Source organism: Hippichthys cyanospilos, chromosome 5, assembly GCF_059441005.1.
Source record: "Hippichthys cyanospilos isolate Australia breed blue-spotted pipefish chromosome 5, RoL_Hcya_1.0, whole genome shotgun sequence".
Classification (NCBI taxonomy): Eukaryota; Metazoa; Chordata; class Actinopteri; order Syngnathiformes; family Syngnathidae; genus Hippichthys; species Hippichthys cyanospilos.
Window position 1 is genome coordinate 2,695,075 of NC_142373.1, and position 12,721 is coordinate 2,707,795.

The 12,721-nt window shown below is 41.2% G+C and overlaps 1 protein-coding gene across 1 annotated transcript in view; it reads left to right on the top strand.

The window, feature by feature from the left end:
* LOC148423158 (gamma-crystallin M2-like) overlaps positions 1-12,721 on the top strand; it is a 30,125-nt gene extending 17,404 nt beyond the window's left edge. Inside the window, exon 4 of the mRNA XM_088414526.1 lies at positions 12,499-12,721. Coding sequence (XP_088270652.1) covers positions 12,499-12,503 — 5 coding nt within the window. The 3' untranslated portion in view covers positions 12,504-12,721. The remainder of the gene's footprint in view (positions 1-12,498) is intronic.

A 12,721-nucleotide genomic window follows, 5' to 3' on the forward strand; every position in this document is an offset into this window, starting at 1 on the left:
ACTTTTTTGGACGAAGTAGCTCTTAAAGTCCTTAATGCGAGAAGTCATTATTTTGAGTAGGACTCCTTGTATTGCCTGTTAATAGCTTCCTGTTTCTTCAAGGTTTTAGTCTCATCACCTGTCACTTGACTGTGCCTTTTCCACTTTGCAAATATATCTGTTTCTTACTCATTTAACTTACATGTGAGTGATTTTTTTGGTGCTCAAGTTGACCAAAACAAATCTAAGACAATCTGGCCAGTTTAAAAAACAAAACAAAACAAAAAATCAAAATAAAATGAACGGATAATACATAAAACAGAAATACTATATTTCATTATTTTGGATGCGGCCCATGTGGCCCAGTACCAGTTAATCCACGGACCAGTGGTTGGGACCTCTGGTCTAGTAGTTAAGGTGCACACATTAAGGGAGTTTCTTTGACGTTTCCTACTCTGCATCACAGGATCAAGTTCTGCTCTTGACTCTGGTTTTTAGTTTTTTAACATGTTTACAATTTCTTGCAGACAGAAGTTGTAAATGGACTCGGCCAGGTCAGGTCAGGTATCCTTGATTGTCATTACCTGCAGTACAATGCAACAAAATTTTGACTTCTCGAGCTCACACTCTCCAAGATTCATTCGACACTGACGTGGGCAAGATAAGACGGCAAGGCCTGACGGTATACGACACGATGCAGCACTCTGCTGCTAAGTTTCACCTATTTATTGATCAATAGAATACTAATGCAATTCAACAATTTCCATGTGACCTGTGACAACTTTGCAGTCAGGAAATTCAAAATGACTGAACTAATTACCCTAAATGACCACATTTGGAGAGGGCAGCTAGGTGGCGCAGTAAACAGAACATCCACCTCACGGTTAAAGGGACCCAAGTCCGAATCCACCTGGCATCGGTGGCGTTCCTGTGTGGAGTTTGCATCTTCTCCCCAAGAAGTTCCCTTCGAACACTCCGGCTTCTTTCCACACTCCAAAAACATGCATGGCAGGTGAATTGGACATACTAAATTGTCCTTAAGTGTGATTATGTGCCTGAATGGTTGTTTGTCTCTGTGCACCCACTGATAGGCTACTAACCACTTCCGGTGTCGGCAGCCAAGCACCCAAAGCCAACTGGGATAGGCACCAGCAAGGCTGTGACCTTTATAAGGATAAGTGGCTCTTGAAAATGGATAAACAGATGGACCTCATCTGGAGTCGGAAGCCAATTAATCAGGGAGACGATTGAACAGGAGGAAGGAAATATAAAGTTCATGATTTAGGTAAAAAAAAAAATCTACGATTTTGAATGACGAAGGAAATCTGCCCGTTTTCCTCTGTGTTTCTCCTTGCTCGGCTCCCCACCTGGCAAGTCACTAAGTTCTGCTTTTTTTCACGTCCATTCGAGGTACCCGGGTATAACGGGGCAAAGTTGGCCGCTCTGTCCCGAAGCTTCCATGGGAACATTTATCCTCATCTTGCAGTTAGATGTGTGCTTTACCAGGCGCCACTTTACCAAAGTAGGGCCCCTTTTGTCTTTTCTAGAAAGAGAATGAAGATGCATGCCTGAATGCAAATGCAAAACACACAACAGAGGTCTCATTGGGATAAATGTCAAATACTGGATTTGAATGCCATGTTCAAGTCACACAAAGGTCTCAGTGACCTTTTTCGTCTTTTTGCAGGTGTGGGGGTATCCAACAATTATTTTTAAAATGGAACATTTCCTTTTACGATACATATATATATATTTTTTACATTTACAAATATTTCAGTACCTACCCTTTTGGAGTCCTTGGAGAATGTGCGGGAGACTGCTCCTTCTAAGGGCTCTCTTGTTCTACCGGGGTACTTCAATGCTCACATGGGTAATGACAATGACACCTGGTGAGTTGGTATTGGAAGAAATGGGCCCCTCCATTTGAACCTTGATGGTGTTTTTATATTGGACGTCTGTTCTAATCACGGATTGTCCAAAACGAACATCGTGTTCAAGCATAAGTGCACTTGGCACCAGGACACCCTATGTCGCTGTTCAATGATGGATTTTGGGGTCATGTCACTGCGGACTTGTGGCTGCATGTTTTACATACTGAGTTGAAGAGAAGGGTAGAGCTGTCAACTGATCACCACCTGGTGTTGTCTTGGCCCTGATACGGTTCAGACCCGGCAGAACCAAACTCAAAGGTGGGCTTTCCTATTTCTGTGGGTGTCACAGAGGTGGTCAAAAAACTCCTTGGTGACAAGGCTCCCAGGATGGCAAGATCTGAGTGGAGTTCCAAAAGGCTAATCTATTTTATTTTTGCACAATCAAAGAGGTGGCTAATGCCAAAATGTTTCTTACTCACTTTACTTGCATGTGAGTGAGCTGAGATAGGCACCAGCAAGCCTGCGACCCCTGTGGGGATAAGCGGCTATAGAAAATGTATGGATGGATGGATTTTTTTGGAGCTCAAGTGATCAAAACAAAGAGAACAAAGCGAATCTGGCCAGTTTTTGAAAAAAAAATGTTTTGAATGATACACAAGCATGAACAATTTGGTGCTCATTCAGATATATGTACAGCAGCATTGGGATGGTCACCCTGACTAAGAAGTGACTATGAAGCCACATGCAATACAATTTTGACGAGTTTTCAACTTTTTGTGACACTTCATTTGATCCAACGTGTTCCACTCTCATTGTATTCTACTTCAAAAACAGTTCGGCAAGTATTTTATTTTTCGTTCGGGAAGGAGCAGGTGATTGCAAGATGGACATTTGCTCACAAAACATGGATTATACAAGAGCAATTTGTGCCGTTCCATTTTTGAAATGACCCTAGGAAATCTCAGGGACTCTAATTTCCAAGTTTGTGTGGCCACCATCTTCAGGTTTTGTTCCCTAACCTTTGTTTTTTTTTTTTTTTTAAAAACACGGTGTACAGTATGCATTTACCTCATTTTATTATTGCAGATTAAATTATTAACATGAGCCTTCCTTGAATAATTCATATGCTCCTTTGGCGCACTTCGGTAATAAGTCATACAAGCTGCTCCCACACGCCACCATGAATATGCATACTTTCAATAGTGAGGTGCAGACGTCAGCATCTTGTATAAGGAGTTCCTCTAATGTCATTGAGTCTCAAAATGGCTGCCACCATCGTCGTCCAATTATTCACTGTTGCTAGGCTAAGCATCTTAAGTTAATGACAATCACATAACACAATTCTCATACAGAATATTGAGCATTACATAAGGCTTGCGATAAAATTTGTCATTGTGTTATAAATGTTATGATTTTTTTAAACCACATTTGTATCATTGGTCAGTTCATTTCTGTGTTATTTTTAAAACGATTAAGAATGTAAAGCAGGCGTGCTCAAAAAGTCAATTACGATTGATGGTGACCACCTAGCTATTGTTGGTTGCCCGAATGATATCGCACTACATGGAAATGAACTCAACTGAAAAAGAGAAAAGTAGTAGTAGACCATTGTCGTGAGCTTGCTTAAAGAAGACATTTCAAAATAACAGTATGCCAAGGTCATCCGTGTCATACATTATTTGATATCCTACAGTTTGTTTTGAAGCATTGGCTGACTTTGGCTGTTTTACTATAATAAAGTGGCTTGACAAGCAGCACATTCCCCCATGTGTCTCATTGCTCTTCTGGGCCAACAAACTAAAAATAAAAAATTCAGATCTCGTCCCATTGTGACTGTCCTGTAAATGTGTATATCTTGCCTGGGACATTTTACTTTTGCATGCCTGAAAGGAGAAGCGATGAGTACTGCAAGCCTGAGGCGGTCAGAATGTCTCTCATTGCAGATGGACAAATCTTCAAACATGACACAGCACAAATGTGGATTTTTATTCGTATGGTGTTTACCAAACTGTGATATTACTAAACATTGTTTGGTGATAAAAGAGGAGATATTTATTTATTATATTGGTGCTGAGCTGTATTTGCTGCCCACTGGTTATTGGGACATCAATAATGGCTCCTCACAAAAATTCGTGAGTCCCCTCCCAAAAATTGAGGGACCATCCCTGGATCGCTGTAAAATTAGATCTAGTAAATAGTTTGGACACTCCTGATCTAAAATGTTGGAAGTGGCTCATGGCTTGCTCTCTGATGATGCAATGTTACAAGTTGAACAAACATGCCGTTTTTGGGGTCTCCTGAAAAAATATGATTTTAGGGGTATGGGGATTTTGCATGACACTAGACATATGAAATCATCAATTAAATGTACAACATGAACTCAAAAGCTGATAATTGGGTGCTTGTAATTTGTATTGTATGAAATCAGCCATGCAGTGCACATATAATTTTCCCTGCCCCACACGAGGGGTACCTTGGTACATATAGATCTGTATCATTGTTCTGTTTGTTTGTGTGTCTTCTTGACAAATTGAGCTTGTCAGCAGTAAATTGTGAAATGTTTTTCACGTTACAACTGTTTTTGCTAACCTGAGAGCCACCTAGGGCTGCACAATTAATTGAATTTTAATTGCAATCAAGGCTGCCACAATTAATTAAGCTGATCTTTGGCGATATTAACATTTAAAAAGCTGGCTATGATATGGATGATAAAATTCTTGATTTGACGTACTGTACATGTCAAATCAAGCACTTTATCATCCAACCGCCATTGCAACGTTTGCAATGTTTCGCACAGGTTTATGTGACAAAAGCTTCTTCTTTCTCACCCTATTTAACAGTATGAAATAAAGTAAAAAAAAACAAAAACCTTCAAGCACCAATGCAAAAACACAGATACATACTCCTCTTGCAATCCATATTGTGTTTGTTGAATAACATACTCCCGCTGTGCAGCAAGCGTTTGTAAAGAAATTTCACTAACTATGATCTGACGCCACCTACTGGATTAGTCATGTTAAATGTTTCAACGCATCAAGTACATTTTTGGCCGACAATTGAGGTCCCATTGAAGGAATTCATAAAGTAATCATGAGAAATACATGATAAAACAACAGGTTTACAGTACTGTATATGAAAAATGGATAGTTTTAAAGGGCATCAATGGGACAACATAGATTTAAATCACATTCCAGGGTATTATTTTCTGAGCACCAATCTGAAACAATTACAAACTCAATCTTGGTGCCATATTGAATTTTGGCCTCTTTTAATATTCCAACAGAAATTTCAGCTCTGTCGTGTTTTTTTTTTGAATGCTTTGTCTTCAATTCAAGTCCAACAAATGCCCCCCCCCCCCCCCCCCAAAAAAAATAAAAAAAATACAAAGGTTAAAAAAGGGCAATAAAAAGACATGTTTGACCAAACATGATGAATAATCCTGATTTCAATTTTGACCATTATTATTTTGGCCATAATCGTGCATCCCTAGACACACCCTATTGAACATAATAATAAATATATAATGTTAATCTTGGTCTCCTGACTGTGAGCCAGCAGAAGAAAAGAAATTCCAGAATTACAGGGAAATACCTTTTGCTTTGCCTTTGTGAAAAACATTACAATATGTTCATGACAGAAAGTCACATTGACATAACATTGACATAATGAGGCCTCTGAAATGCCAAAACCCAAAGGTGAGGTGCACTCGTTCAATGCAACGGTTCTCGACCAATCACTGTATCTTTAGATGCAAATGTCAAGTCGCCACATCCATGCAATAATAAACAGCATGTGTCTATTGCTGTCATTTATTATTACCTATTGTGTGCATGCATTTATTTTCTATGTTGCAATGCCTTTAAAAATACTCATGTAGCCTATGACAGTGGTCCCCAAACCCCGGTCCGCGGACCGGTACCGGTCCGTGGATCAACTGGTACTGGGCCGCGTGGGTTGCACACGAAATAATGTTTTAGAGATTATTTAGTTTAATGGTGCGAGTGCACCGAACGCGAACGAGGCGAACAAGTGGAGCGTTTTGTATTGTAGTCAATGGAGTTCGCGTGACTGGGCGCGAATGCACGTCGGGCGACGCGATGGACGCGAATGGAGCAACGCAAATGGCCGCGCACGGTCACGAGAAGCACCTTTCGAGTGAAGTTATTTTTTATTTACTCTTTCCACGTTTCGAGTTGCCACAACCAATCAACTTCGGGAACATTCAACGGCTCACGCAGGGGGCAGGAATGAATCATGGCAGCGGCTTTGCGGTCACCGGGAGTGATCCAACACGGCCAGCTGAGCTTTCAATATGAAACAGAGCCAAGCAAGAGCCCTCACCTGGCTTGTGGAAAGGCGGAAGCGAGAACTTGGGACAATTGGTATGTGCAGCGTTTGCTTCACTTAACAACTGTTGAACCGTAGTTACTGTGCAAAGCTAACGATAGCGCAGCATTGTCAGCACAATATTTAGCAAGGTATCGGCCACTCCATTGCGACATTGAAACTTTTATTTTTTGGCAGGCGAGTATTGTTGCAAAGAATAAAGGTGCTGTCCGTGAAAATTTTGTCTCTGTCACGTCCCAAAAAAGTGAAAGTTCTCAGCAACGCTCTTTTTTCCGGATCTACCGTGAAGTGCACAGCAAGCTCGCCCCCCTCCCCTCTCCTCTCGCGATTAAAAAGAAAGTGGACAAAAAGTCCATACCATACCCTGTCCATACGTTGGTGATGTGGTTTTAAAGCCGTCCGCAGTCTAAATTTAAGGCGTTGACCGGGAAGCGGTGATCAAAAGGTTGGGGATCACTGGCCTATGACATTGGAAATCTATCTACCAAGTCAATGAAAACAGAGTAGACATGAGGTAATAACTCAACCTAATGTCATGGCTGTTCGATAATCCAAAAAAAGAATCCCTTTTAATTGGCCGATGTCATTCATCTGCTCTGGCTGCTGCTTATGAAAACAAGTCTCACGTTTCTCATCAATGACATCCTCTGATTGTTGTTTATAGAGGCATGTGTGCTGCTTGGCTCAAAGTGCTGCTTGGCTCCAAATCTGCATTTTTTATTGCAAAAGTCAAACAGGGAAAACTGAACCACACAGAGTGATGGTCCTAAATGAATCCTTGGGGTGATTCAGTAGTCCATACGACAGTTAGATCAAATATATTGTATTTGTGTTATAAGTATTTTGGGGGTTAAATACCCTAATGTTTTTTTATGAGTGATTTGACATAGTCAAGGAGTGACACTGACAATGGTTGTCAGTTATCAAGCTTGTTCCTTTACATTTTTATAAAGTCCACCTAGAATCATATCAATGTATGAAAAATCACATACGTTTATTATTGAGGTATTGTCAGCTAATGCCTTTTAGCATACACACTGCAGAATTAACCAGACTGTGTTCATTATTATTATTGAATAGGTTGAACATACTGGCACAAACACAGTCACAAGTTGAGCACAGTTTGCATGATTTTTCCCCAATTACAACACATGGCAAAATAAAATTACCTGCTTTGAGCTAAGACTGCTGTGGCAGAACCATGGCAGTTAGGAAGACACTACTTCACTCGAGTCACTGGTTGAAAACTTGCCAACTCAACCTAATTTCATTTACATTCTGCCCTTTCCTGTAAAATCCATTTACTTGATCCCACTTTATTGTTGTTATTCAAAAATGCAGTGAGCACTGAGACTAATATGGGCAAACGGTGTATATTCTTGACGGGTTTAGCGTTGAGTTCCTGGAAAAAAATACAAGGCCTCAAGGTCTTACATTTCTTGTTGATAAAAAAAAAAAAAAAAAAAAAAAAAAAAACCACAAAGGACCTGGTAAAGCCTCATCTTGTGGTAAACAGATATGGAAGACAAGACTTAACCGTATCCTTGCCATAGACCTCTTGGAGGTCATGGTAAACTGGCAGTCTTGTTTGGAAATTATTTCGTCCTCTGCTTCCTTGTTTGGCGGAAGACCCACTAAATCTGCCGCCTGAAGACAATTTGCATGGCAGAAGGCACTCCGACTCACTATTGTTGGTTTGGTCCAGTCAATAATAGGGTTGGCCACTTCGTCTAGTTCCCCAGACCTTCCCAGGCCAGCCGAGAGACATAGTCTCTCCAGTGTGTCCCGGTTGGCCCCGGGGCTTCCTTCTGTTTAGACATGCCTGGAAAACTTCACTTACCATCTGGTAACATTACATGAGCCATCTGCTTACCATGGTGGAGGGTTTTGCGTGTCTCAATGATCCTCGGAACTAAGTTGTCTGGGGCCTTATTCCCATGGCATGGTCACACATGTCAAACAGGTCCTAGGTGAGGGACGAGACTAAGTGTGCCTCATATACCCCTTATGACGAATACAAATATTGGGCACAAGTTTCCTTTGCCCAGACACGGGTCACAGGGACGCCCCTCTGGAATCAGGTGGGGTTGGGCGGCAAGCACCTGGTGGCCGGGTCTTCACTCATGGGTCCTGGCCAGGCTCAGCCCCAAAGCATAACATGTGTGTCACTTCCCATGGGCCAAAGAGGTTGGGTGCGGAGAGATCTGGACGGCGGCCAAGGATGGGGACCTTGGTGCATTAATCCCAAGCTACAGAAACAATAAAATGCACTGTTGTATACATTTTCCACACCTCTGGAGTTCTCCTGCGTATCGGGCGAATGTGGGTTATTATGCTTGCGTTAGCCAGTAGAGTGGAACGAAAACTCTGAATCCGGTTCTACCTGTGCTCCCAACTGCTCCACCCAAGCTGCGGGCTGTAGAGCAGCGGTCCCCAACCTTTTTATCACCGCGGACCGGTCAATGCCTTAGATTCATATTGCGCGGGGGGGGGCTGGCTTCTCTAAAAAACACATCATCCTTCTCACTATGTCTGTAATATCAACAGCGGCCAGGGTTAGGGTTAGGGTTCCAAAAAAACAGAGATCAAGCACAAACGTATGAACTCTTAAAACTAAATCATCTCCAAAACATTATTTCGGGTGCAGCCCACGCAGCCCGGTACCAGTTGATCCGGTGGTTGGGGACCGCTGATGTAGAGAGTCACATAAAGAGTGTTCATGCTGACCCAACACTTGTCTAGGACTAGCTAAAGCTGAGCATTCCGGGACTGTGGGGTCCATATCGGTTATCGGATTATTCAGTTACGAGTTGTAACATGAGGAATAACAAAGGGTGGGCCCCAAGCAGACTGGGTGCATGAACTAAAAAAACTGAACATTTATTAATAAGGAGAGCATGTACCATGCGAAAATAACGAAACAGAGAATATCGTTATATCAATTCCAAAAACACATCAGGCAAAGTAGCTGAAGACTTCAACAAAAAGTGACATTGCCGAACCATTGTGGAAGGAGGGAATATAATGAAAACATGTTGGATGGGGGAGGCTGGGGGAGAACACTGTCAAATATCTCAAATACAAAGTATCAATAGAAAACCAAAATTTGTCATGAACTCGGTAAAGAAAACCATGTGGTGTATTTTGAGCTGTAATGCTACCTTAAGCTTGGTTCAAGCTTGACGCGTCCGCGAGCTCGATGATGTTATTGATGTTATCGATGATGTTATTTTGGTAACCACGTCCGACCCCGTGGAGTTCACACGGGACAGATTTTCCTTAACGTGTATCTTCCAGAATTTCTTGACGAGCGAAAAACATGGCGGACGAACGATTGCTTATGGAATTTCTCCGGTCCAAACATGTTTATGATTTGTGTGAAAAGGAATACCGTAATCTAAACACCTTAAACAATTCCTGGCGAGAACACACACTGTGTAGAGATGAGGAGTCATTTTAAAAACTCTTGAAAGAATGTAGATTGTTTGAATCAACGAGGATTCTCTACCTCTGTTATGGAGTAGTGTTGTTTGTGTGAGTCTATTTAGTGCCACCTACAGTATGGGGGAATATCGTCTGACAGGGGGAAAGCCGCTCCGAGTATACCGTGCTGCAAAACGTGTGCCGGCGCGTCAGATATAAACCAAGCTAGACTTTTCCTGCTGGCTCGTGTTCGCCGTAGTGAATTTCAGTGCAACGCAAACGCAGAAAAAAAAAAATCGTATTATGCAAACTGGAGATTTTTTGCTGTATGGGTTGGTAAGAAAGAGGGAAAGGCTTTCAATGCATGTATTTTTTTTCACACTGGGGGGTATTTTTGCACATGCAGGTCTGGTCGTAGAGGTGTTTTACTGTTCTAAAGTGACTTTTGGCAGATCTGTCTCAATTTTGTCCCAGGTGTTTAACTGGTGGTTGAGGGTTGGGGATGGACAAATAAACACAAAAACACTTCAAGAAAATAAAAAAATGCAATCATAGTCATCTTGTGTTTTGTACATCTACCTACCCTTTCACTCCAGCACACACACTCACACACACTTCTCAGCATGTCAGCCGGCAGTAAAGGTGTCACTGCAATGTGTCTGCCGGTTCTTGCGCTGCTGGCTATTTCTGTAGTGACATCATTGATAAATGAAGCCACATCGACCCTGCTCACACATTTCTCACAGTCACTCAACGCACACACACACATGCACACACACACCAATGCATGTGCTAATGCATTAGAGCCCATCTTTTTTTGAACTTTTTGTCACATTTTTCAGAATTCAGTCTTATTTCCCATTGCTATTACAATGCTAAAAGAACCACACCCCAAAGGATGGAGAAAACCATCATTATTTTCCAGCAGCATCCAGCAGACGATCATGAATAAGCTTACACATTTGCCTTGTTGGACCCATCAGAAAGAAGGAAAAAAAATCTTGTTAGAAATAATAACTGCTTAGAAAATCTTAAATTCAAACCTTACGCCTAACTTAACCTGTAACATGACCTTAACTCGGAATGTATTGCTATTTGTTTTCCCATTTCTACTATTTTTATTGCAGGCATATTTGAATTGTGCAAGTTCGCTTCATCTCCATGACTTCACCGCCCACGCAGGAAGTGTGTGGCGTGTGCACACTGTCACTCACAAATACACCAATCATGACGACAAAACAGGAAATGGAAACCAATAAAGATGTGAGGTTTGATAGTTGCCTAAAGATTTATTTTAACTATATAAACATTTCTAAAAAAATACAAGAATGGTTTTATGGTTGCAGGCTGAGCTTATTTTGTACACCCATGGATTTGCTTCTCACTTTGTTTACAATCTCAATTTGTTTACAATCATGACTGCCCACACGCATGCATTGTGTATGTCTGTCTAACTTATAGCTGATTGGTGATTTTACCGTGTGAATATAATGTTTTTCTTCCAACATCAGTGCTAATCTATGAAAGTTCTTCCGTTTTCTGATGATTAAGTTGTTTTTTTTAATAGAGATGCAATCACACAAACACACTCACAAACACACAAAAAAACTCACAAACATGTACACACGCACACCTACATAAACACACGAAAGCATGCACACACACACACACACACACACACACACACAAGGTGACGTACATCTAAATATGATTCTCCCCTGCTTATTTTGGTATAAATATTCAATAGGTTAGTGCTTAAAGTTACATAGATTTCTTTTTTATTAGCATGGAGGACCATATAAAGGTCGGGGCATCAGTTAATTGGAAGAATGTCTTTGTATAAAACTGTACACACTAAATATGCTGAGTCCGAACCCACTCGCTGGTTAGCTCTGGATTTTGCATTGATTGGGGTAAATTTACCAAAGGTTGAGTTAATAACTTTGACTGATTGGGTTGAAGATTGAATTAGTGTGGGCTAGAAAGTTGAAACTAATCGGGATTTTGGACTAAATCTTAATGCTTGAAGACAGGATAAAAGTAAAAAAGATGAATGATGGATGAGTCAAAGTGAAAGATATTATGCAAGAAATTGATGTAACTATGAAAATAAAGGCTTGTAGATTCGGCAATGTATTTCTTTTTTCTTTTTTTCAGTGTTGGGTGGCTTTGTTTTTAACTTCAGTCAGATTGTAGATTGCAAAATATATTTTTTATGTTTACGCCCCAGATATAGATTTGCTAAGGTGAAAAGTCCCCTCTTGTTAAAAATTTCTGGCTTCAAATATGATTTCTTTCTAGAGGAGTTCTACTGTATATTATATTACATGTTACGTCAGTTTCATATATTATTAGGCAATCAATTACTGCATCCGTATCTTTTTTAATCTAAAATAAAAACAACAAAAATTAGAATGTCTTCGCATGGAACTGCAAATGTGGACCTAAACATCTTTTTACAGCCATTTGATTTTGTATTTGCAAATAGGTTCAAACTTTAAAAATATAAATGTTTTAGGTTTCATTTAAATAGGCTAAAGTCTAGTAAACATTGGCCTAAGCTACTAAGCGCAACAGTCGTCCTAAATCAATCCCACTAAAAAAAACATTTGTTTTTTGTTTTTGGAATAATGCACTGGCAACAACATCATGACGTAATGTAAGTGTCACAATCCACCAGTCCAGTCACCTCATTCTCTGCCTCACCGCATCTGCTCAACTTCCCTGCCAATCAGCACCAAACACCAACAGCGGCAGCTAATCACCTTCTTTGTATATAACCCGGTCTCTCTCCTCCAGAACTCGCCAGATTGTCTCTATGCATTACACTTAGCTTTCCAGCACTCAACCTTGTCTGCTTGCCTGTGTCCTGACCCAGCCTGACCCCGACTATCTGCCAGCACGCCGACTATCATTGCCTGCCTGTGTTTTGACCCAGCCTGTACTCGACCATCTGCCAGCCTGCCGACCAATCTTGTCTACCTGTGTACCAACCCAGCCTGGACCTGACAACTCACCAGCCCGATGTCAACTCTGGCTAGCCTGTGCATCGGCCTCTCCTGGCCCTGACGGCCACCACAGGAACTGACCCCTTTCAGCCT